The 26,382-nt window shown below is 47.6% G+C and overlaps 1 protein-coding gene across 4 annotated transcripts in view; it reads right to left on the bottom strand.

Annotated features, from left to right (window-relative positions):
- The window catches only part of SEL1L3 (SEL1L family member 3), a 101,284-nt gene that overhangs the window by 33,925 nt on the left and 40,977 nt on the right, over window positions 1-26,382 (bottom strand). For 3 of the 4 annotated variants that reach the window (XM_087864246.1, XM_087864247.1, XM_045771308.2), the window contains exons 9-13: window positions 25,024-25,164; window positions 13,277-13,488; window positions 11,640-11,819; window positions 3,139-3,258; window positions 1,265-1,405 (exon numbers count right to left, since the gene is read on the bottom strand). In XM_087864246.1, the coding sequence (XP_087720372.1) occupies window positions 1,265-1,405; window positions 3,139-3,258; window positions 11,640-11,819; window positions 13,277-13,488; window positions 25,024-25,164 (794 nt within the window). The remainder of the gene's footprint in view (window positions 1-1,264; window positions 1,406-3,138; window positions 3,259-11,639; window positions 11,820-13,276; window positions 13,489-25,023; window positions 25,165-26,382) is intronic. The other variant, XM_087864248.1, reaches the window with a different exon arrangement.

Here is a 26,382-nt window from a genome sequence, read left to right as displayed (position 1 = left end):
CCTCCCTCTTGCGCAGAGTCTGGCATTTTGTCAGCCCTGAATGGGTGTTTATTGAATAAACACACAGAGCCATCAGCATATGGCTGGGAGTCAAACCATTTCTATGTTGACTTGACAACTGAAAAAGGAAAGTCCAGACCCTAAATTTGGAAATCGTATGAACCAATAGGTTTTAAGGCTTTAGAGGGTTAGAAATGTAGCAAAGCCATGGCTGTTCATCAGCGAGTGGCCACAGCTGTGGTTCTGAAGATGGACCTGGCCACGTGACTCCATGTCCTTGTTTGAAGACACTCGCTATCGAAGGTCAGCTGCTTTCTTTGGGCATGACGTGGTGCCCACAAAGGCTTCCTTACCAGAGCCAACAGAGTTTTGCTTTTTCCAAGGCCGATGAGTTGATGTCTTGTGTTTGGGGATGAAGAACACAGACTCTGAAGCCAGACTGCCTGGATCCCTGTCCCTGATCTCTCAAATGTGCCAGTTGTGTGACCTTGGGCAAGTTAAAAAAACCTTTCTCTGCCTCTGTTGCCACATATACAAACAGCAATCATAAGGCACCCCCATGCCTGCCTCGCAAGGTGGTCGTGAGGATGAGATGCGTCACTACATGTGACTCACGTCGTAAGTGCTCAATCAGCTCACACTAGGAGGATTTCGCATAAGACAGTATTTTACATTTCCTGAAGCCCATCCGTTATGTTATCTCATTCAATCTCTGGTCATTACCGTTGCCGGAGGAGCTCAAATAACTCGAAGGACACATAGCTGATGACTGGGGAGGAGGGACTTGAACTCCATTCTCTGTCTCCTGGGCTAATGCTCTTTCAACCCATCCCCCATTCTCCCATTGGCTTAAAACAAGATCTTTGTTTTGACCAACCAGGTGGCTGGGAGCCAGCCGAGAAACACGCACTAGGGGTAAGCTGTCATTCAATGACCCTTCTGCCTCGTGGCAAACTTGCAGTACTTCTGGGGGCTGGTGGCCGTTTTTTTCCAATCCATAAAACAGGGGGGCTTCTTCTAGGCAGTTCTTGCAAAAGCAAAGACAATCCAGTTGCCAAACATAAGACTAATGATCAAAAATGAGACCAGGGGACTGTTTCTGACTCTGCCTTTTCAGCAAATATCCCTTTCCATCAAGAGTGACAGAAGCATATACTGAGTTTCTCCAGTTACAGACTCCTTGTTTGCCTGCACGCCTATGGGAACCTGCTCGGGAAATCTGATAAGAATTGCGTCATTTCAGCCCAAACTGAGGGACTCTTACCTTGAATAACACAATGGCATAGTCATATATTAACGCGGGGTCCTCGGTCTCCAGGGCGCCCTTGGCATACCACTCGATCGCCGCCTCAGGATTCTTGGCCACGCCTTGCTGGCCCCAGAACAGCATCTGGGCCAGTCGTTGCTTCAAGACAGGAGCAATTTAGAATAATGACTTTCCTGCGTAATGCTTAACATAAGGCTTTAAAAGGTGGAAGGACAAACCTAGTTCAAAATATTTTCAAACTGAGAACGAGGAATTAGGTAGACACGTGTCACCTTCCAATTGGGGCCTGGAGCCCAGAAAGGTGAACTTGGGTAAATACAAGTCCTCAGCCCCAGTTGGAAACAATGCATGTCTTGCGTGTGAATGTGAATCAGTCTACTGCACCGTGGCACCGTGGGCCAGAGCCAGACGGAACTTGGTCAACAATGTCTCTTCTCTTCAAAGCCCCTTTCTTTTGGAAGGTACATGCCGTCCCCTAAGGCTAGTGAGTGGCCTGGAGGCCTGTGCACACCTGTAACAGAAGGCACTCATCTCCCACCCCAGCATTTGTCCACGTGGCTAATTCCACCATGACACTCGAGGCGGGGAGCTCTCTGGGGATCGGAACCTCACGATGTGATTCGTCTGCCTTTCTCCCCTCAGCCCCCACTCAGCAAAGCTCAGTAGAAGGTCATGGAAGCTACTTGACAAAGATTTGCTGAACGAAGGCAGGGAAGTTCATATAAGCTCTGAAACACCCAGGAAATGACTCTGACAGTGGCATTTCCAGAACCAGGCACTAGAATTCCTTCCTGCCCTAGAAAGACTGCAGACTGGGGACAGATGCCCGAGAAGGGAGCCAGAGGACTGTCTGTTAACATTCTGGCCCCATTCTGGGCCCTTATGGTCTTTCCACCTTTCTGCTTCTTCCCTCATCTCCTCTTCTTTCTACCCCCTCACCCCCTACTCAAGTACTTACAACCTCCAGCAAAGTATCTCCTGAAATGCTAGGAAGACCTCCATAGATGGGTGGGAGATCCATTACTAATGGGTCTCTGAAATGCTTGCTTGTCAATGCATTTGTCTTTTCTGTTTTCTTTCTTTTTCCCATCTCTGGGCTTCGGCCTGCTTAGCAGACCCAGAGGTCCTTCCACACACTCTATGCTCACTAGGAGCACGAAGCAAAAGCTAAGGTCATTCTTCGGGAAGGAAGTTTTCTCCCTCCTGGTGCAACCTGCCTAAGCCGGCTCTCGTCAAGGGCTTCTCTTCATAGTGAAATCAAGGCAAGAAGTCAGATAGAGAATGTTCCCCCAGCTTTCTGCCCTTCCTGGTACCTTGGAAAAGTCCATCCAAAAAATAAGACATGTTCAAGAGCCAAGTTTGGTCCATTGGTCTATAACATGCCGCACCTGACTTCTGTTCTTCTCCTAGCTGAATCCTTGGCCTTCTGCTTGATACTCATCTCATCTTTCCTGCACCCCGAGATGCTTTTTATTTCTATCCAGTGCTCTAAAATGTCTGATGGTAGTCTTTGGGACAGATCACAAACTTTGCAGCTCTCTCTCCTGGGTGCAGAGGACAACACTCCCCCTGCAACCCCACGTGAAGCCAAGAGAAACCACATGACTTGCGTTGGGCAGTAAAATGTGAGAGATGGCTTGTGCCATTTCTGAGCAGCCATGGCTGTGGGAGCCTGTGTTGCAGTGAAGCCCCCATTAGCTTGATTCGTAGGGGTCTACGGAGCAGAGTGCTTGGTCACCCCATCAGACGGCTAGCGGGAGTAAGAAACGGCGTTGTTTTAAGCCAGCGAGGTTGGGGATATTTTGTTACTATGGCAGAACCTGGGCTATTATAACTACTGGGATTTCCAAAACAGCGGGCCGCAGTTTTACCTGAGCTGCTGCATTGCCCCGGGTGGCTTCATGCTTCAACCACATGAAGACATCTCCATCCTCTTTGGTCTGTACCTTGAGCGTCTCATCATCCTTCAGTCTAATTGTTTCAACATACGCCTGAAAAGGAAGGAAGGGAGGAAGGGAGACAGGGAGGGAGGGAAGAAGGAAGGAAAGGGAAGGAGGGGGAAAAGGGAAATATCCCAATGACGTGGGCACGCAAGAGCCAGGACGTTATTCTTAAACTAGCAATTGTTCAACTAAAAACTATATGAATAATTGAAATATGAGGTGTGTTCACGATGCCGTACGATCAGATTCTTCTTAAATGACTATACCGCATCTCATCTGTCTAAATGGGCATTTTTGTTCCTGTCAAACCGGCTGCCTTGGGAGGCCAAAATTTCTCCCACCTCCACTTCTACTGCTCAAGCTTATCCAGAAGCCCACTTTCACGCCGCTGATTTCAGAGCCAGATTACGCACAGCATCAAAAAAGGTAAATCAATATTTTCTAAGTATAACCTTGTGTTTTTGTTCTTTTTTATCCCAAAGTGTTATTATCCTGCATGACTAACCCTTTTTATTTAGCGGGCTCAGCTTCAAATATCTTTTGGCTATTTCCAAAAATTAAATCTACCCTGAAAAAAGAGAGGGCATGCTCACTCTGAGGACGGGAGCAAGAATGTGCCAGAGGCGCTAAGGATGAACCAAAGGGGGAGTTCACGAAATGTTTTGAATCGGCGCCCAGCCTCCGAGGTACCCGACTCCTCTGGAGAAAATCAGACTCATTTTGATGTGTAAACTTTGGCTGTTTATCAAGAGACCAGTTCCGTTGTTTCACGGTCTCCCCTTATACATAATGAACTCTATTTAACAATGCCAGGAGGGGTTCTGGAAAGGGCTTCCCACGCCCTGCACATGCCACAGGCAGATGGTGAAAAAATTGGATCTGCGTGAGTTTGGGAAAGAAGCCTTAGAGAACAAGGAGCCAGGCCTGATTTCCCTTCTGACCCTCTTTGTTTATTAGTTAAGAGAAGTCCTTATATTCACAAACTCTAGACTGCTGTGGCCGCGCGGAGCCGCAGGTCCCTTCCAGAGGCCCTGGGGGGCTGGGAAGTGGGGACTGCATTGGGGCTTAGCACCCAATAGGCATCACGTCCTGCTCAGTGTCTCACCTGGGGAGGCCACCAAGCGAATAGCAACAATTCAACTGATGACACCACCACCCCCCTTTTACTGAAACCATCTCTCTGTGCTGGGTATTTAAAACGTTTTTCTCACTTCATCCTTCACCATAGGGCTGCGACCCAAATATCACTGTCCCCAATTTACAGGCAAAGAAACTGAGGCTCAAAAGGTGGAACCATCAGCTCACGGTGACTTTGTAGAGCAGGCCCTGAAGCCAGGCTGGCTTAACTCCAAAGACGGGGCTCTTTCCAGCTTCCCAAAGTGTAGCCCTCTAGCAAGAAGGCTCTAGAATCCACTCTATCTCCTTGGCTCTGACCAGCGTGCGGCCAATGCGCTGCAGTTTCAGCTCAAACCCCAGGGGACACTCTTGTCTGTGATGAGCCTAGAACTGGGCTGAAGCTTGAGCTGCTCAAATAATGGAATTCTCAGCTGGAATTTTGTTTTTCAACAGGAGAACTTGGGTATTTTGATTTTTGGTTGTTTTTCTTCTCCTCATTTTGTTTCTTTCTCTTTAACTTTGTCATGGGACTTCCTAGCCCGCAAGGATTTATACTCTCAGGTGTGTCTGCCACTCGCTGGCAGTGATGATACGTCACTGTACTATCCCGATAAGATATATCACCGATGATCTATCACTGTTCTGATTGCTTTGCCCAAGACTGACTCACTGAATCTTTGCAACCGTACAAGAGTATTACTGTCAATACGCCCATTTCACTGATGTAGACACTGAGGCTCAGAAGTTAAGTAACTTATCCAAGATCATATATTTAGTTCTTCAAATTTTGGAGTCAAACTCAGGCTGGCGGGCGGTGGGGCCCACGGGTCTCACCACCCAATGAAGGACTCATACATCTGAGAGTAAGCAAATGGTAGACTGTTCCATTGTCATGCCTGAGACATAGTGAATTCAAACAGTGTCATGAGGAGGGTCTTGGCAAAGGCCAGGTTTCTGGGGGGACCTGGGCAGCTGTGCATAATTCTGAAGAAGGAACGCTTTTGTCCTTTGTATCACCGTCCCCTGGCCTAGCCCCACCGGCTCCCCTGGGTGGTACCACCAAGCTTTGCAGCAGGATGGGGCCATTAAGAGCACAGCCTTTCACAGCAGACTCAGGGGAACTCTAACTCACCACTAACTACCCACGGGCCTTGGGCCACTAACTTTCCTGATCTGAGATTGAGTCTCTGCATCCATAATGGAGCTTGGCACGGTACTTGCTATATCAAAAACACTCAACCTATCAGCCATTATTTTTGGTAATATGAAGAGTTAGAAAGGCCTAGGTTCAAACTAAGGCCCCATGACTCTTTTGCTGTGTGACCTTGGGCAGTTCTTTAGCTTCTCTGAGTCTCAGTTGCCTCCTCTGTAAAATGGGAACTGACCTCCTAGGGTTGCGTGAGGATTAAATGAGACTGTTTATAAAAGAGATCAGCAGAGTGGATGGCGTATGCTAAGCTCTCAGTAAGGGAACTCATCATTTGTTAGGTCCTTAGTTCACTCTAACACATAAAGAAGGCTCACAGCAGTTTAGAACATTTGTCCTCCTATTGGTTTTGCAGTTTTGTGCAGCTCACAGCCTTCCGATGTGCGGACGGTCTATCTAAGAGAATTTTATGCTTCGGAAGAGATGGAAGAAATAGAATCTCAGGAGGGAGCAGTGGGGCCAGAAACATTTTAGAGAGCTCATACCATGTGCTGGGCTCCACTAGGCACGCGTCATGTGCATTAACTTATTCAAGCTATAACGACCGCGTGACGTGCGCACCATCATGGCACCCACTGTACAGGTGAAAAGCCGTACAGACACAGAGGTGAACAAAATTACCCGAGATTTCACACCCAGTGAACAGCAGACCAGGGTCCCGAACCCAGGCAAATCTGGCCCTGGGGCCACATCTCAATTGTCTCCCACACCCAGGCAGCTGGTTGCTTCTCCATAGTACTGGGGTCACTATGGTGGCAATTAGCACCGCGTCAGAGCCGCGTGCCTGGGACCTTCTGTGAAAGCCCACCACCTACAAAGACATGCGATGAAGGAACAGCCCCTACAAGGAAGCAGTGCTCGGTGGTTCACTCATTCGAACAACACTGTGTGACCAGAGAATGATGCTTCGGATGGAAACATGACCAAGCCAGGAGGAAGCTGTGGAGTGCAGAAGCAACAGGGCAGGTGGGGTGGGGGGAGAGTTGGGTAGATGTGGGCAGGGACCATGAGGCTCCACTCTGACCAGTGCTGGGATTTTTGTGGCTTCTGAGGGTTTTTTGTTGTTGCTGGTGTGTTAAAAATCAAGGTCTCTAGAATGAACAGTTCAGATCCCCTACCGCTGACCAGGTCAGAGGAGGTCCAATATCTGGAGACTGTGCTGTCCTCAGAGCACCTGCATCCAGTGTCAGAGAAGATGCCACACTGTCCCTGACACTGACTTTCACCTGCTTTACCCCCTTTCTCTCTGCTCAGCCTGCAGGCTAGGAGGGCTGTGTTCATACCGTATCAGCGGTCTGCCACTGAGCACCGAGCAGGGCACAAGGCAGGGCAGAGGGGAGTGTGGGCAGGGGTTGGGGAGGGCAAGACAGTGGTGGAGGCAGGAAGAGAGGAGGAGAGAAAAAGAAAAGAGACAAAGAGAGCAAGGGAAATGTGTGAGAGAGAAGTGGTGGGGGTGGAGAGACAGAGACGGAGATAGAGAAGAAGGAAGACAGGGCAGGAATTTGAAAACCCCTCCGACTTTGCAACTGGGGAGCTCGCATTTTTCCGCGCATCTGCATTCTCTGGAGTTGTGAGATACAGCAGTTCAGCCAGCCCCCCGGGGACTCAGGAGTGGGGCAGTTCCAGAGCCTGCACGTAAACCGCCTACCTCCACCAGCTTCACGCGAGGCCCGTGGGAACCGCCAGTAGGAACCTGCCTCTCGGGGTGTTTAAAGTCAGCTATCATGCTTGGCTCCCAAGAGGGGGTGTGCGTTATCTTTGTTAAAATTTAACATTTTAGGGATTTTATTAAAGTAAGAATGCGGAAATATCCGCTGTAAGGATAAGTATCCGAGATTCTCAAATGGGGGATGCCACGCAGAAAGGCTCAGTGTGAGAGGGTCCACAGTGAGCACTGGTCACATCAGAAAGCACCAGAGAGTCAACAGGACAGTCTAATAACCTCACGTGCGTCACTGAATGTGCTGCACTCCTACCCCATCCGTCATCCCATCGGCAAACACTGGGTGCCAACTGTGTGTCAAGCACAGTGCTGGGCACTGGGGACCCTGATATGAACAGAAAAGGGAGCCTACAGTGTCCTGGGGAGGCCAGCTTGGTGACCCCGTACACAGCAGCCATCCTGAGGGCAACAGCAGGTGTGCACCGGGTCCCATGGTCCCACCACAATAGGAGATCTGGACGAGGAGGTGACGTCCGAGCCCGGAGTTCAAGTAGGAGGAAAAGGGGAGCGAGTGTGGAGAAGCAGACCAGGCAGAGGAGACCACACAGGGCCAGGAGGCGTGAACAGCAGCGTGCGGCCAAAAGCATGGTATCACCAGAGTAGACAGGCTGAGCAGGGATTACTGACAGCGGAGGCTGGAGAAACAGAAACGGGATCAAGGAAAGCCTCCTATGCCAGGCGACCAGCTGAGCCTAGATCTTGTGGGTCAGCATTTCTCCACTCTGGCTACACGTGCTGAACATCAGAGCTTTTTAAATACGCTTGAACAATGCCGGTTTGAACTGCAGAGGCCCACCTACATGCAGATTTTCTCCCATAAATACAGTACTATGAATATACTGTCTTTAAGATTTTCTTAATAACATTTTTTTCTCTAGCTTACCTTATTGTCAGAATACAGTACATAATACATGTAACATAGAAACTATGTGTGAATTGACTCTTTATGTTATCAGTAAGGTTTTGGTCAATGGTAGGCTATTAGTAGTAAAGTCTGGGGAAGTCAAAAGTTATACGTGGACTTTTAACTATGTGGGGGGATCTGTGTCCCTAACCCTTACATTGTCCAAGGTCAACTGTATATACATACACAGATACACATATGACCCAGCCCCCCAGGCTGTTGCGTCAAGACTATGGAGTGGAGCTTGTGCAGAGCTATTCTTTAACCCCCCAGGTGACTTTGACGTGCCACCAGGTTGAGAACCTCGACTGTGGACAGCCTGCTTTGGCTTCAGTGAGAAGAGAATGGATGGGACAAGACTAGTGACTGGAAGACCCGTTAGGACGTGTATTGATTTGCTGTGGCCACTACAGCAAAACACCACAGGCTGGGCGGCGTGAACCACAGACATTTATTTTCTCGAAGTTCTAGAGGCTAGAAGTCCAAGATCAAGATATTGGCAGGTTTAGTTTCTTCTAAAGCCTCTCTCCTTACCATGCAGATGGCCACCTTCCCACTGGGCCCTCACGTGGTCATCCCGCTGTTTTATCTGTGTCCTACTCCTCTCTTCTTGTAAGGACACCAGCCACATTACACAGGGCCCCCCTAATGACTCCATCTCAACTGAGTTACCTCCTTAAAGCCTTTACCTCCAGGGAGAGTCACATTCTGAGGTACTGGGGGTTAGGGCTTCAAAAGGAGTGGGATGGGCACAATTCAGCCCAGAGCAGGAGGCTGTCCAGTGGCCCAGGGCAGAGATGACGAGGGGCGAATGTTGCCTGTGGCAGCAGGGATGGGGATGGGAGGAGACAGAAATGGGCAAGTTAAGGTGGTGGGATAACTGTAACTGATGGGATGATGGGGGGATGGCTCCTCGGCTGCTAGCACCATGGACAGTGGTGTCATCCATGGAGGAGTCTGGGGGGACGGAGAGGGGAGATGGTGTGTTGCCTTCCTAGGGTGTTATGATTGCAGTTGGGGGTGCATAAGAAAGTCCCAGCTGGAGGAAGGACTGGGTGTCATCAGTACGTGGAAGGCAGTTAACACCAGGGGTGTGGATGAGATCCCTGCCCCTTTAGCAGGTGCAGAGCTGGGGACCAAACCTTGTGGAAAAGCACATTCCCAGGAGTAGAGAGAATGAAAGAAACTCATTGGCAATTAAGCCACAAAAACAAACAAAACCTAGCAGCTTCTCTTTCACCTAAGACAGAGACCTGCTAAATCATGCAGAAGTGACATGAAGTGAGATTACTAATAAAGAAGATGAAATGATGTGAACCACGAGCTACATAAAAGAGAAAAGGAAGCAAGAATCAAGGAAGGAGTTACTGACGGATCCTTGGTTTGTTAATTAGAGGTCTCGTTTTCCGTATCTCCTCATTTGTTACATGCCGCTGGTGAATTAATAGATTTCTCAACAAAAGGACATTTAAATCAATGTATGACACCTGCTTAAATTCTCAAGAAGCCATTAATTACACATTCTTGAGAAAATGAGCGAGGATACAACTCTCCTAACTGTATAATTCCTATCTGTGGTTCTTAATCATACGACTTTCAGCTGCAAGATGGATCTCTTCTATTCATCTTCCCTGGTTCTGACCAATTACACATTTTCTTTCATAATCGTAACATTGCGTGTGCCAAATCTTCAAAAGAAAAGGAGCTTGTTAGCAACATACCATTTCCCATTGCTAATTTATGCTGAACTAGAATTCTTAAAAGTATAATGTATACAGAGAGGACATTATTAACACATTCAGGCTGAGAAGAACAACCACAGTCTGACTTTATGGCTTGCTTTTTGTATGGATTTTTTTTTCTCAGAATAATTCCTTTCTAAAAAAAACCAAACAACTTTACCGATTCATAAATTAATTCCTGTCAAACTGAGGTCCAATTTTGCATATAGCTTATATACATTGAGAGAATACAAACAATAATAACGAGATTGTGTAAGTTTATTCAAGAGAAATCACTGTTTTCTGAAGGAATTAGAACGTCTCTATAGATAGCCATTTGCTGTTTTATAGTTTGACTCCTGTTTAATGGTCACTGACAGCATATACCTCTGAGTCATTTATTTTGAAACCATACGGCAGCCACTGCAGATTTCATTTCCGGGCACCGCCCATTCCTGATCAGCAAAGTGCAAGTTTTCTGCACTGCGGATTTTTGAGTGCAATCTGGAAGCAGCACTGGGGACAGGAGAGTGGACGGGTTTCCAGTTAGCCGCTGAGGCTAAGGTTCCACCATCCTGACCTAGCCAGGTGTATCCCCTGGGCTCACCGAGCAGAAGCAGGGAAAAATCAAGAGTTTATGGGCTCCATCAGGGCCAAATCTGGCCATGCGGTTTACGTACTATTTACGGCTGCACATACCCAGGTTCCCCGTTTGCTTATATATTGTCCCTGGCAGAGGCTATAGGAGCAAATCCTAAAATACTTACTATCTGGCCCTTTACAGAAAAAAAAAAAAAATTGCCAACTCCTGGTAGAGACAGCTTGCATTTCCTCTCAACTTGACCAGCTCGAGGGCTATGACAATCAAAACCTCTTAAATCCTTCCTGGATAAAGAGGATATATACAAATACATTCCAAGAAGCCAACCACATCATAGTCTACTCCCACCGAATGCAGACCTGCCTCAACTAGAGGCAGCTTTCCTTGAATTCTTACACTATCACTTCTACTTATACCCTTTTATTCATGGTCCTCAAAAGAAACCCTTAGTTGAGCCAGCGTAATGTGTTATGTATTTTTTGGCATATGTGAACCACTGATTTCTCGGCCCAATGACTCAACAAGATTTGGAAGCCTGCAGAATTAAAGACTAGAGTTGGTATCCTTCATCCAGTCCTTACTCTGGGCTGGGGCATGCTTCAAACATCACCTGTCAGTCACTTGGAAGCACTGAGCTAACAAGGCTCATGTGATGGGGTCAGATATTTCTCGAGGTGCCTGGCACTGGGAACATAGCTGGGGATGGAGCTCGCTTCCTTATACTGCAGACCCTGCTTGCTGCTTACACACTGATAGGAGCCCTTGGCTTACTCCCCCCACTCAATTTAACCCAATCCTTCACACCTCCAGACCCACCCCCTTCTATGGTCTTGGAACAAAGAAAAGGTGTCTGTTTCTGGTACACATTTTTTGCAAAATCAAAATCTGTCCAGGGCCAAATCTATTCTTCCCATGCTAGTCCTCCTGCTCATGAAAAGCTTTTCATGCAAGGGTGTAGGATTGTTCCTGCATTCAGCCTGAGAACACAGTCAGGAAATATGAACTGGAGAGTGCAAGATAGCTTGTCTCCATTCAATTATGTTCATCCTCTGAAGGCCTGACAATGAGCCAGCCACAGGTGTGGACACTGTATAACACTGTTCAGGAGGCCCCAGTAAACAGGGCCATGACCATCTCCACCCACCTCTTTCTCTTACCTGATCTCCCTGTAGCGTGTGCTGGTCAAGGGGTGTCTTCGTGGCAATGTTGCTGTAGTAGGCATAGGACAGCTCCCAGTCCAGGGGGTAGTTGTCAACACCCTGGTAGTGTTTGTATCCAAGATTCATTGAAGACAGCCTCTCACTGCCCTGACCTCCTACCAAACTATACAGCATGCCCTGTTAGGAAGAAATTTACCAAGTGTTCACGAGATTGTAGAAAAACCTCATAAAATCCTAACATTGAAAGGTTATGTGGCCCCATCCCATATATGAACCTGGTCATTCCAGAAACATGTTAACATGCCTTTAAAAACAATCTTTGGAAAAGAAGCCCCACAACTCTTTAACGGTTTACAAATTCTAGCTCTCCGTCCTTCTTAATGCCTAATAGCTTGATTCCTTGACTTCTTCCCTTCACTCCATGAAAACAGGGGTCATCCCCTGACTTCTCTCATAGAATCTTCTTGTGCACCTGCCAACTGTTCCAAGGATCCCTGGTCTGCTTCAGCTACGATGGCAGATGATATGAGTAGTGGCCATGTCCTAACCTCACACTCTCAGAATGTTAGTGTTGAAAAGGGTCTTTGGAGATCAGCTGGTCCAACAGCCTCACTTCATAGTTGAGGAAAGAGGGGAGAGGGAGACTTGAAGTCATGTGTCTATGGCCAACCAGCCGTTTTGTGACAGAAACAAGGCTAGAATCTTCTTCACTGTTCTCCCTTTGTGGGGAATTGCCTTGGGGACTCAGGAGAGCATGCCATCAGTCATGACCACCAATAATCCAGAGGCATACACAAAGAAGTCACTTAGAAGGAACATGGAGGGGCGCCTGGGTGGCGCAGTCGTTAAGCGTCTACCTTCGGCTCAGGGCGTGATCCCAGCGTTCTGGGTTCGAGTCCCACATCAGGCTCCTCCGATAGGAGCCTGCTTCTTCCTCTCCCACTCCCCCTGCTTGTGTTCCCTCTCTCGCTGGCTGTCTCTCTCTGTCGAATTAATAAAATAAAATCTTTAAAAAAAAAAAAAAAAAAAAGAAGGAACATGGAACCTCCTGGGCAGGCTTAAACAACCTGAGTCTCTTCAAATCCAGGATGAACAATCCTATGTGCAGATCTGAAAACTGCAAGTGGCCAGGAACTGCTCATAGCACTTATATAAATGGGATCCCAAATGTTTGGCAAGTTGCATAATGAACCGGGTCTCAGAACCACAAATGAAACAGTGCGGTATGGCTTTTGCGTTGATGGTAGAAGGCTGGAGGTGCCCACACTTCGCTTAGAGGTCCAAATGACTTCACTTAGCTCAACAGTCACGTGGGATAACGGTCCTACAGCCACAGTAGTTAAGCAGTTATAAGAATTGGGTGAGAGGCACCTATTCTCGAAGGAGTGGGATTCTGGTAAACCTGGCCCCGACTCTCCCTTAGAATACACCAATCCTATCCCCAGCTTGTGTCCAGAAAGGAAGCAAAAGATCCTGTACTTAACATAGCTCTAGGACGTTTTTCTTGAGTGTCAAGGTTTTTAAAGGGCTCCACAGAGCACGAACAGGTCCAGTTTCCACCCGGGGTATGAGAGCCTTACTCTGCAAATATAACGCAGGTGACGGATGTTTCTGGAAGGCATGAAATACTCTACCTGCAGCTGATCCCGAGGTACATTTAATCCAGTTTCATAAAAGACTGCGAGGTAGTAGGATGCTTTATGGTACCCACAGCAGCTGGAATCCATCAGAAAGGGGACAACAGAGCTAATTTGGTGAAGACCATCAACACTGGAGAGTCTCTTTACAGCCTTCTCAAATATCCTCCCGCCGATTTCTAATACAGATTCATTTGGGTTCCTTGGCCCTGTAAATAACCACAATTCACAGCACACACGATTAATTACCATGGGATCGACGTGGCTTTAGAAAGAAGAGGGAAAAGCCAATTAAACCACCTGAGTTATTAATATGGCTGCTTCTGCAGTGCCTTGAAATACACCACCTTCCAGGGAGGTAAATTAAACCCTTTGGGGATGCCACGGTGTCATTCTGCAAATAGCTTTTTCTTTGGCACTAAATGACAGCCTAGTATCCTGGGAAAAAGGATGTGCCTTATATAGCTGAGAAAGTGCCTCCAGAGAGTAATTTACTCAGTGTAACTCACCACCAAATCAGGACCACCGAAAGTTCCAGAGAGACCTTTTTTTCCCTCTAAGGCTCGGAAGAAGAATGTGTTTTAGCTCAGAAATAGTTCCTAGGTGCTGCTCTAAAAAGTGGCACAAAAGAAACTTATTTTGAGGTGCTTTCTTATCTTTTGCCCCCAATTTTTCTTGAGGGTTTCTAAATACAATAAAAGGAACGAGTCAACTTTTACGGAGGGCTTACAAAATGCCAAATATTGGATTAGGTGTCTTATGCAAATTATGTCATGTAATCCGAACAATTTTATGAGGTAGGTACTATTCTTAGTGTCCTCATTTTTCCAATGAGGAGTTTGAAGCCTGGAGACGTGAACTAACCTGTTCGATGTTACAAAACCTGGGAAGTGGCTGAGCCCCGTTTTGAGTTCAGCTTTGCGGGTCACGAAAGCCATTCCTACTTACTCTGCTGCACCGAGCTGCTGATGAATAGGCCCCCAGAGGTCGTACTAAGGACCTTCCCACTATCGGTAGACCCTTCTCTGCTACTGCCTTCAGCTCTATGATATTTCCTTTCACCTAATCGTCCCATAAATCTGACAAACATTTAAGCCCAAACTAGCAAGTTATATGGCCTTATATCATAAGTGTGACGGCCTTCCAAAGTCTGTCTACACAATTCATCTCTCTTGTTCATTAATTTAGGCAACAAATGTTTACTTTCTATTCTGTGTATCTATTAGATGCTATGTTACAAAAGACCATATGGGATTGGAGAGATATTATTTACATTTAAAGAGACATGCCCATCTTATTTAAGACTAAAGTTGTATCTGCCTAAAAGTTGTTACATCCAACATTTTTCTTTTCTTTTCTTCATTCTATCCAAAATTAAAATGTCACTAATAACTTTCAGGAGGCAACAACAGACTCATTCTATCAGCACTCCGTTAAGGAGTGAACAGAGATGAGTTTTCAATGTGGGAAAACTGAAATGGGCAGGTCTGAGATTAGATTTATTTAAGGGCAAGCCCTTACAGATTCCACGTTAAAAACAGAGGCCAGTGGGGTCCAAGGATGAACTTTCAAAAGCCAAGCCATCGGTTCTGAGAGGGTGCCAGTCCTTTGGGGCACACAGGCGGGCTGGCTGCCCCCTGAGTGGGGGACACGTGCCTCCACTTGCTGAGCCATGGGGCAGAAGCCCACCCCCACCCGGAACTAAAGCAGTCTCATCTCCTGGCTCCTGGAACTCCTCACCCTAGCCGTCTCCTGGATTCCAAGAAGCAACAGCTGGGTCTGCTTTTACACGCTTGATCCCAAGCAATAGGTGTTGAAAAAAAGCACCTCGCTGAACAAATGGAATTTGCTTCTCTTTCTGTATTTTTTAATCCCTAAAGAAATAGCTGCTTGTTTTTAAAAAAATCAAACAATGCAGATTTGTATAAAATAAAACCAGAAGTGCCCTCTCTCCTAATCCTTCTTTAATAGTGAAGACAAGCATTGTTAAAAGCTTGGTATGTACGCTTTCAGACTTGTCCCTTTGCACAGACTATAACTCATATACACATCTATCTGTATTGATACACATGCATTTTCTTTCACAAAAGCTCCTATAATTCTGACCCTCAACTTTCTTGTTTAAATTAACCACGTTATCATGAGGATTTGTCTGCGGCTGTCAGAAGCCCATTCTTTCTAAAGCTTCGCTAGTATTGCATTCTATAGCAGTGCCATGTCCCCAACCAGTTCTCTATTTTTAGACCCTTGGGTTGCTTCCAGTGATTTTGCTATAACCAACAACACGGCAGTGAACATCCTTGAACATTTTCCTCTGCTCAGCTGTTGGGATATATCTGAATAATAACACCCTTTTCCACCAGCAGTCTGGGGATCTCATTTTGGATTTTCCCTTTGAAGAGTTGAGAGAATTCCATCCTACCCAACCATTAGACAGGATAAGAACCTTCTCCGCTGGATTTAGTATGCACTACAGCTCTCCGATGGAGTTGCAAAATAAATCCTACTCCTACTTATTCATAGATTTACTTTTAAATACGTACTCATCTCAGATGCCCCTCTGTGCACATTCTGAGCAAAGCAACATTGACATTTTGTTAATGATTCATCCCCACCTCACCTGCTCTGCCAAACACCTAGCCGAGAGGATGAGTTTTGCCTGAGTACCCACAGACACGGGCTTTGGGGGCTCAGAGGAGAGAGGAGACTCCAAACCAAATGAAGCTCCAAATGCAACACTTGAACCCCAGAAATCATTAGCAAGAGTGCCCAGGTAGCTGGGATTGCTGGAGAATAAGGAGCAAAAGGGGAATCCTTCACAAAGCTCAAAGCCTTAGCACAAAAAAACCTGCAGACTGCAACCAAGGCAGATTGAAAAGGCTTCATTATTTCTTTTACATAGTAAAACTCCTAACTCCCCCCCCAAATATTACCAATCAGTATTTCCTCTGCAAAAGAATCTAAACAATTTTCTGCACTAGTGAATGTAATAATAAAAATAAATAAATCTAAAGTCAAACTGCTCTTTTTGCACATTCTTTAAAGTTCAAATTCCAACTGCGGCAGAAAAGCCAAGCCATGCTACCACTGGTGAGTCTGTAAAACTGGCAATTTCAAAATTAGTTTAATGAAACTGTTAATTTCACCCATCTGGTTTAGCATATGCATTTTTTTTTTCTAGTCGATCTGTAACTAAAAAACATGCCTTGTTTGTGGAGATGAATGGGCGTAATGAAACAAACAAACAAACACAATAGAAGAAGGAGCCATGTTCCCATTTTCCTGCTTCCTGCCCCAGAAGCTAAGGAAACAAAAGGCCAGGGCCCCCCACTCCTTAACCCTTCCGATTTCCCCAGGAATGCGGCATTGTTTGTTTTGCTCAGTTTTTCTTTTCTACAGCAATACCAATACCATAAGGTGGCCATTGGCGGGCTCATCATTAACGGAAGCAAAAAGCAGAAAATGAGAAGGTGGGCCCTTGCTGGGGAGCTGGAGTGGGCATCTGATTGGGAATTCAGGAGAGAGGCAGACTCCTTCCTCGTGAAAGGGACGGGGGGGGGGGGGGGCATCAATAGGAAAGTCATTTTTACTTTCAAGCTTCCAAAAGCTGGAACGCATCCAAAGTACAAGTTGGAAAGGGAAAAAGAAGTGAAAGGAGAAAATGTCATTTAACCAGAAAAGGAAGCTCTCACCCGGTTTACTACTTAAAAAAAACCCCACAGCATATCCCTGATTTGCATTCTGATCCCGTGAGCCCCAGAGCCCCAAGGAGGTGGCTTATTTCTCAAAAGCAAATCGCTTGGGGCGCTTGGGTGGCTCAGGGGGTTGGGCTTCGGACTCTTGATTTTTGGGCTCAGGTTGTGATCTCAAGGTCTTGAGATCGAGTCCTGTGTCCATGCTGAGCAGGGGTCTGCGTCATTCCCTTTGCCCACCCCCCACCCCACCCATCCAGTTCTCTCTTTCTCTAAAATAAATAAATCTTAAAAAAAAAAAAAGTAAAAAGTAAACTGCTTGTACTCTTCAGTATGCAAGTTTTCCCGGTTTGTGGTTCCTCCCCATAATTTCTCCCCCTCCCTTTTCCACCCCCTCCCCCTCAGGACTGCCATCAGGGCTTCTCTGGGCAGGAAAAGTGTGGTCCTCTCTGTTTTCTTTGTGCTTCTGTGTATTTGTTTTTGTTTTTGTTTTAAGCTATAATGTCTGCTTTCCTAAATAAAAATAAAGATGAGGGTTTCTCAATGAACAACATTGCAAATAGCTCTTAAAGGACCCTGCATCCCGGAGTTACTAAGAAACATTACTGTCTATCTACCATTTCCGTGCTCTGCATTTTAGTGTTTCCAAATACACATTGCAATTGTTGGCAAAAATAGGACAGTTAAAAGCAAACCAGTGGAGGCCAGCAGCCCCTCGCATATCGGCATATTGTGTGGAGACCCCTCTGGCTCCGGGCGCAGCACTCCTCAGCCTGGGGCAAGGCAGGCCATCCAGAACAGAAACAAAAAAGAGAGGGACAAGATGCAGATGGTGTCAGCCCTGGGAGGCGAGCCCACCTCAGGCCCGGCCTCCTCCCGAGGCCCATTTGCTGGCAGACCTTGGACCTCCCGTAGCCACAACTCCCATGGGCTGCGAGGTGCCCAGTCCAAAATGAAGGGAGGGAAGGGAGTAAAGAGTTCCCGCCTCAGGGTCGATGTCCACAGGGGTCTGCTGGCCAGCTCACCTGTCCCTCCCTGCCTTTGCAACCCCTGCACCTCAGTCTTGGCAGCTTTCCTCACGCCTTCCCCCCCAAACCGGCAATCTGGCCACGAGCCCCACCTCCACTACCATCCCCGCCTCCCTGCAGCCTCTTACCAGCAACCCCCCCCATCCCCACCACCTCTCTTTCCTGGATGCTGGAGCCCCATTCAAAGGGTTTTTGAATTCTAAGGGTTCTGTTTTGACCAGGAAGTTGCCACAGGAGAGTAAAAGAAATAGCCAGCCCACCACCTAAATAATGAAAAAGCACACATACTAGACTCCTACCATCCTAGCGTTGGAAAAAGCCCAAATGCTAATAGGGCAATTTCTATGCTCTAACAGGAGCCATTTTCCTAGAGAATTGGAGGTTCCCCAGGAAACGACATAGAGGGTAACCAATCAGAACAGTCCCCCTGAAGTCTTGAACACGGGGTCTCATGTTGGATGCCACCCAGAGCCTGGGCAGTTGTGGACTTGGGGACAGAGCCCCGCAGGAGAATTCCTGCGCCAAGCAAGGAAATCAAGATGCGGAGCAGTGGCTCTGGGATGCCAGGAGGCAGGAAGGGTGTTCTGCTGCATCCACGTGCAGGGCAGCTGAGCGTCCGAGGAGCGCTGCCATCTTTAATTCAAAGGCAGGCCTGCTCTGGGAGACGAGGATCACGCCCCGTTATTCTTCAGAGCAGGAACCACCGGTGGGGACAGCTGCATTTTACACAAGGTTAGCACATCAGCTGTCAACACTTAAGAAGCCTCCTTCCTCCGCAACCCCTGGCACTTGGCAGAGTTCTGTGTGGGCTGGAGCAGTCTTTTCATTATGGTTGCCCTAGAGGGATCCAGTCCATGGGAGCCAACCTGGGTTTGCACGAACCTTGGGGCTGTTTTACATCCGGGCACCTGTCTACTTCGGCAACTAGATAACAGACATATGAAAGTGAGGAGCAGGAGGGCTACATTTTGGGAATTCTTTTGTAATGGGTGTGCCTACGAAGGATTTAGGTTACTTTTGTTGACGGGGAGGAGTTGGATAACAGCTTGCTGGCTGACCTGGGAGAGAGAACTATGTTTGCAGAGGGGTCTCAGAGCCAGGACAGCAGCTCCCAAGAGAGGACAGACTGAAGAAATGTGCAAGAAGTGAGAAAAATGTAGAAAGAAGGCAAATAAGCCCATAGACCTCGATCCATCTGGATTGGTGTCATGGCTTGGCCAGCATAGACCTTAAACCTGTCTCCTGGTAGTCAAATTCTTCATTCCTTCAGTGATTCACTGACCCAAGAAAGACATTTTTTCTACTGAAAATCAAATCGCTTACTCATTTGGAGTGCATTGTTACTCAACAAATACTTATTGAGGGACTTCAAAGAAAACATAGATCCCATTCCTGTCTTTGAAGACTTATAAGCTCCACTGTGGAATCAGGGAAATCCACAATTTGATGCAGTAGGACAGGTCCTGCGAAGAGGAAACCCGCAAAATGGCAAGGGGAGCAGGGGAGAAAAAGCCATCTGCCTGGGGCCAGAAAAAAGGTTGTGGGAGGGGGCAGTATTTGAGTTGGGACTTCAAGACTATTTGTAGGCCAGCTGAGGAGTGAGGGTGGATGAAGTATGCTCTTGGAGGGGAATGGTACAGAAACGTGCTGTGTAGGGTCATCTAGAAGAAGGATCGATAACTAAGCACCTAACATATGGCCGGCACCACTGCAGACCCCGTGGAGAACTGGAAGTGTAAGTGGGTTACTTATTGTATTTCTTGTGCTCCCCTCGACAAGCTTGCAATTGCGCGAGTGATAGAGACACAAACAGGATCCAATAGCTATAATTCAAGGTAGAGTGAGATGAGCTCTACTCAGGCAGCCCTATCCCTTAGAGCATATGGCGCCTCTCTGTCCAGGAAGCTCTTCCATAGCATTATGTCACTTAGGAGAGCATCATTCTTAATTGCCATTAAACCAAATTGCCCCAGTACATAAATTACAAACATAAAATATATCTCACACCCACGAGGGTGGCTACTTCTCAAAAAACCAGAAAATAACACATGTTGGCAAGAATGTAGAGAAATGCGAACCCTTGTGCGCTGTTGGTGGGAACGTAAAATGGTGTAGCCACTACGAAAAAGAGTATGAAGTCTCTTTAAAAAATGAAACACAGGATTACCATGTGATCCAGTAATCCTACCTCTGAGTCTATACCCAAAGGAATTGAAAGCTGAGTCTGGAAGAGGTAATTGCATACCCACGATCATAGCAGCTCTATTCACAATAGCCGACATGGGGAAGCAACCCAAGTAAGTATCCACGGACAGATAAACAAAATGTGGTATATACGTATGATGGAATGTTGTTCAGTCTTAAAAAGGAAGGAGATTCCGACACATGCCACGACAATCTTGAGGACATGATGCTGAGTGAAATAAGCCAGTCACAAAAGACCGCTACTGTATGATTCCACATCTATGAGGTATCTAGAATAGGCAAGTTCATGGAGACAGAAAGTAAAATAGTGGTTAGCACGAGCTGTGGGGAGGGGAAATGGGGAGCTGTTGCTTAATGGGTACAGTTTCAGTTTTACAAGGTGAGAAAGTTCTAGAGATCTGTGCAACAATGTGGCTACACTTAATACTACCGAAGAGTGTACGGTTATGATGGAGAATTTTATATTACATGTATTTTTACCACAGAAAATATTTTCAAATACCGTCCTTACAGAGTGAGGGTACAAATAGTTGGTGAATTTCTTTTGCAGTCGGAAAATACAGCTTTCGGGAACAATGGAGAGGTGGTCGCTAGGCAGACTGCAGGGAACGCTGTCATCCCTACTGGCTGTGGATGAAGCCAATGCTTCCGATTGTCGACCCCCTGCAATGTTCTCATCACTCCTTTAAAGTGTGTTGTTGGCTTAGCAAGAGAGCAGAGATCCGCCTGAAATCACCCAGTGTGGGGACACAACACTCTGAGGTCTGAGACACGCTCGTGTAGCGGCCTAGAAGCAGAGTGAGCCGTGTACGGGCAGACAGGCTGCCAAGACAAAAACCGACTCTGTCGCAAAGAACCAGAAATCACAGGCCACTGTCTTAAGTAGCCTTCTTCTTTCCAAATGCCAGGAGAAAAAATAATTCCACAAATTAATTCCCTTGGTAGGAACAACGGGAGCTGACGTTTTTCTTTCTATTTACCCAAAAAAAACTCTCGTTCAAAACACGGCCCCATTTTTGTTCTATGCTGGCTCATGGAGGCACTTGGTCAACATCTGTTGAGTGAACAAATGGATGGAAGGTCATGACGTGAGCAACCGAAGAAGTTTCTCACACAGTTAAATCCCTTGTCTCTTTTCCTGCACCAATGAGTTCCCCCAGCCAGAATTCTAAGCACCGAACATTTGATACTTGACTCCATTCCCAGAGCTTATCTCAGATATGAAAAATGTAATATGATGAGGATGATCTAATAAAGTCTACTAGTCAACAGGACGGGACAGCTCAGGGCAACAGCAGAAAATAGAATGTAGACATAGTTCTTCTTACCTAGAATTGTCCAAAGCGCTGCAAAGCCAGCTAGACACTTACGGCAAGATGAACTTGGAAGGAACCAGGAATGGATCTATTAGCCACCCTGGTCTACGACCGTTCCTTTTATAGGAGACCCGAGTAAAGATACATTTTAAAAAATGCAAACTTGTTTTCTTCACCTCCATTTACAAAGTCAGATTTTCTGCATTTCGCTCAGCCTTGTTAGAAACTGAACACAATGTACAACAGCAGTGTCTCTCCGGGGTGAGCCGGAGACACTGTGACAGCCCCAGGCAAGGGCACAGGGCCAGATGGAGAGATGAATTTTAATGAGGTGTGAGCCCGACCTCTGCAGAAGGCTCCCGGTCCTTACGGACAGGACAGCGTAACCTAGAAAAACAGGAGCTGAGGGCAGCATGCAGGCTTGAGGTTCGTTCCGGAGACTCGCCCACCCTTCCTGCCCTCTCTCCCTGCCTGCTCCTGGGCGGCAGCAAACGGGAGGGAGCGAAGGAATGCGGGTGGCTGGGTGCCCGAGGGAGGCAGAGGCCGTGGTGGCAGATACGGCTCCTCGGGAGACGCACCCTGGCGCTGTTCTAAGCAGACTTGGCACCAGAAGGACTCAACGGGCTGGTTCGGCACCAGCAATGGGCCGCCAAGTGGCAAATCTGGCTTTGGGGCTTCCTTTCTCACCACAGATGGAGCCCCCGGAGGCCTACCAGGGGTTAGCAGAACACGCTAGGTGCCGCAACGTGACGGCTCCCCGGCCCCACGGCCCGGGACATCGGGAGGGGCAGGAGTTCATGACTCGGGTTTTTAATGAGAATCCATTTCCAGGTCTCCACGGAGAAAAAAACACAAAACAAAACAATTCTAAATTCTTATAAACAAGACTTCTGAGCTATAAAAATAACATGAAAACATTCTTATTGAGAGTATTTACTTTAAAAAGAATGTGTTGTGAAAATGATTCACTCCTGTTCCCAGTAAAACTATATTTAAATATGATCAGAAATCTCATACAGCCAATTTTGATGTGCATGTGGCCTCAGCGCATGGAGCCTAACCCATCCAGCACGCACGTCCAGCACGCCCATCGGAAACCGGGGGACTGTCTCTGCCCGGCGGTGACAGCCGTGACACTTACACAGCAGTGGTTCGCAATGTCCGGAGATTTGGCCTCCTTGGGGACAGCTGGCAAACTCTGGAGACCTCACACCTCGAGAGGGGGGTCACGGGAGGGGAGAGAGCGCTACAAGTATCTAGTGGGTCGAGGCCGGAAATGTAGCGAAACACTTCACAACGCACAAGACAAAGTTCCCCTCCGGCCCCCCAACAAGGAATTATCCAGTCCAAGATGTCACTAGAGCCGAGGTTGAGAAACACTGCTTGGACTGAGCTTCCTGTAGGCCGATTCTGTTTCAACTATTTTATATGCATCAGTTCATTTACCCCGACGCTAAGAGAGTGGTACCATTATCGTTCCCATCGCACGGACGAGGAAACGGGCGCAGGGAAATGGACTAACTTGCCCAGGACCACACGGCTAGTAAGGGCTAAGCTAAAATTGGAGACAGGCCGCCAGGCGGCAGAGGCTATGCCGTCACCCGATTCCACATGTCTCCTGCTCCTTGTCCTCCTTGCCCGCATCCAAGCAATCCACACATCCTCGAGACCCAGCCTCTTGACACCCTTTAGCTCTGTCCACCACCGTGTCCCATTCAGGCTCGCGTCCTTGGCCTGGACGACAGACAGCCAAGGACTCACTGCTTTCCACACACACCTCTCCATTGGCCTCCCCCAACTCCCACTGCAGCCAGAGTAACCTCGAAACCCAAGTCTGATCATACCTCTACCCGCTGCCTAAAACCCATCAACAGGCCCCTGTCACCTAGAAGGTGAAGCCCAAACTCTTAGGATGCCGTCGGAACTGTAGTCAGAATCATACCCTCCAGGCCTTCCTCTGTTTCCCAAACCTCTTGCACATCATTTCAAAGGCGATGCTTTTCCCATCTCTCTGCCTCTACTCTGCCTCTGATACTCAGATACCCTGATTATCTGGCAAACACCTACTGACCCTTCAAGAATCAATCCCACTGTCACCTCTTCCAGGAAGCCTTCCCTGACCACTCCCTTCCTTGTGACTCTACCACTTAACTCCCACCACTTTTATTAAAAATGCATCACCAGGGGCACCTCGGTGGCCCAGTCGGTTGAGCAATCAACTCTTGGTTCCGGCTCAGGTTGTGATCTCGGGGTCATGAGATTGAGCCCCGTGTCAGGCTCTGCATGCTCAGCACAGGGTCTGCTTGAGATTCTTTCCCCCTTCTTCTCCCTCCCTCACTGTTCCTCCCTCCACTCACACACACTCTCTCTCTCTCTCTTTCAAATAAATAAATAAAAATAAAATCTTTAAAAAAAATGCATCACCATTTTTCTTTGTTTTCAAGTCTGTCCCTTAAGGGCAGAGAGCTTGTGTTATTTTATCTAGCCAAGTAACGGAACAGACACTGAGCAAGTGTCAAATGAACGAAAGAGGAAATACCTTGTATGGTTTGGATTCTTTCAGGCCAGAATGGACTCGCTTTGTCCTGCCTGCAGCAGGGAATCTCATTCTTAGGAAGTCCTCAGGCGAAGCAGAAGTCCGTTTCTGCACTGTCTTGCCTCAAGGTTCTGGTGGGATGCCCAGGGGCACCACAGGTTGCCTCTCACCACTAAGGCAGTTACCATCACCCTCTGCCCCCTATCCCTTTCCCCAGGTTGAACACCTCCAGCTTCCCTCCTCTTCCTAACTGGCGTCATTTCAAGATCCCTCGTGGCCCTACAGCGTGCACGGCATTACTAAGCCAAGCCGAGCAGCGATGGGCCTAAGCAGTAGCTGGCCACACTTGGGACATACAGACAGATTCCCGAGATGCTGTTTACCGTGTGTACTTCACGTCGAGGATCTCAAGTTCAAGGGCCTACGGGCCCAGGCAGGTAAGCTCCAGGAAAGAAGTAGGTGGGAAATGCTGGACTGGGGGGGGGGGGGGCCTGTGGATAGACAGCACACACTCGGGCCGGCTCTCACTTCCAGAGCCGCCGCTAATGTAGGAAGGAGGCCGGGCATTGCCAGATCTTTGGGGTTTTCAAGAAAAGCTAAACCTCTTCATTTTTATGCAAGTTTTTGGATACCAGCAACTAAGTTAAAAAAAAAATTGACAATAATGTACATGCCAAACCAATTGCCTTTGGTGGCCCGCTCGGGCTGCAAGCCATCATTGGTGGCCTTGGCTTTAAAAGAATGGCTGGAGTGATTCCTAAATTTGTTTTTGTATCTGGTGTTGGAAATGTGCACAGATACGCTGGGAGTTGTGGACACACAAGGGCAGGATTTAAATGTGAAGTTAACCTAGGACACTAGGGTGACAAATCACTTTGGGGCGTATGTCACCAACGAGGGTAAGCAGAACTAGAAAAGAGGGGGCCTTCCCAACCAGCGTCTAAAGGCGAGGCAAAGACACAGTTACCTGTCCACAAGCCCACCTCCAGCAAGGCCTGGAACAAGCTGGGGTGCCGGTCTTTCAGCCCCTTCTCCCAGGGGAAGGCTCTGCACGTGGAGGGTCTCCCGTACCTGAGCTTCAGGTCCAGGTAGGAGTTCCGGAGGTCGCCTACAGGCAAGGGAAGCACAAGAGAGCCCTCCCCTTAGGGCACGGAAGGTCTCATCCTTCTAAATCCCTCCTCCCCAAGAGGAACTAGAAATAAGAGGTCAGACTTAATGTTACTGGATGTTGGTTTGGGTCCATTAGGGATTTGAAATTGGCTACGACGCCTCTGCCCCGAGGTCACACGTTCAAAGCCATGTCCAAGGGAAATGTGCCAAAGTTGCTGATGGCTGTTGAATAATTCTACAGAATGAGCAGCTGGCCTCGGACTGTTCCCCAGGAGGCCAATATCTAGGCCATTTTGTTGGCAGTGTGAGCTGAGGAGCAAAGCATAAGGACCCCCAGGGAGGCAAGGCAGGGGATGTTAGGAAAACCTTCCAGGGCCACCAAACAGATCAGCATGTGAGGACGGCCTTCCAACTCAGAGTCTCTCTCCCGAAATTACATCAGTTATCAAAATCAGTTTCTTTCCTGTTTGGGATATTACTATTCCTATATATCTTCCCCCTCTTCTGACAGCATCATATTTTCTGGATGAGTCAGCTGTACCCGCAGCAGCTGGGGACCAGCATTGCCTATTCTTAAATTAAATTGCAGAAGGGCTGCCTTTCCACACTTACCTATCACTGTGTCTCCTCGCATCCTGAGACCGTGGTCTGTGAACCCTACCGGACTGAGGAATGTTCCAGAGGCACCCATCCCTGCACAGCCTGGAATGGGGAAGTTCAGCTCTGGAGGGCGTGAGATGTGTGGGCAGGACTGCCATCGTCAGCTCGCTTTTGCGGATGGCAAAGGCCCCATAGGAATTTCTCTTCCAGAAGGAACATATGTGACTAACTCTAGTGCCGCCGGATCAAGCAAGAAGCTCCAAGCACGGAGACATTTATAAGCGCTAGAGCCAAGCAGGAATATTGGAAGACAGGCCAGGAACCAATTTTTATAATCAATGAACACCCTGTATGAGTGAAGGATCCCGTGCAAATAGGAGCAGGCCTGAAAGCAGTCCATTTTAAATTCTTTCCTTCTGCTGGCTATTACCGGGTCTTCCAGAAAGAATCAATTTCAAGGATTAAAAAAATAAAACCAAGCCCCAAACAACAAAGTCACCGTTCAACATTTCTGAGAGCTAATATTCGGATATTAATGGTCCAAGACAAAAGTGCACCGATGGGGAAACATTTCTAATGATTAATTTATTTTCCATTTCACTTTTATTTTCTTAGA

The sequence above is a fragment of the Ursus americanus genome, chromosome 8, assembly GCF_024610735.1.
Source record: "Ursus americanus isolate L20-20 chromosome 8, mUrsAme1.1.p, whole genome shotgun sequence".
Taxonomy (NCBI): Eukaryota; Metazoa; Chordata; class Mammalia; order Carnivora; family Ursidae; genus Ursus; species Ursus americanus.
This window is presented reverse-complemented; position numbering and strand designations above follow the sequence as displayed.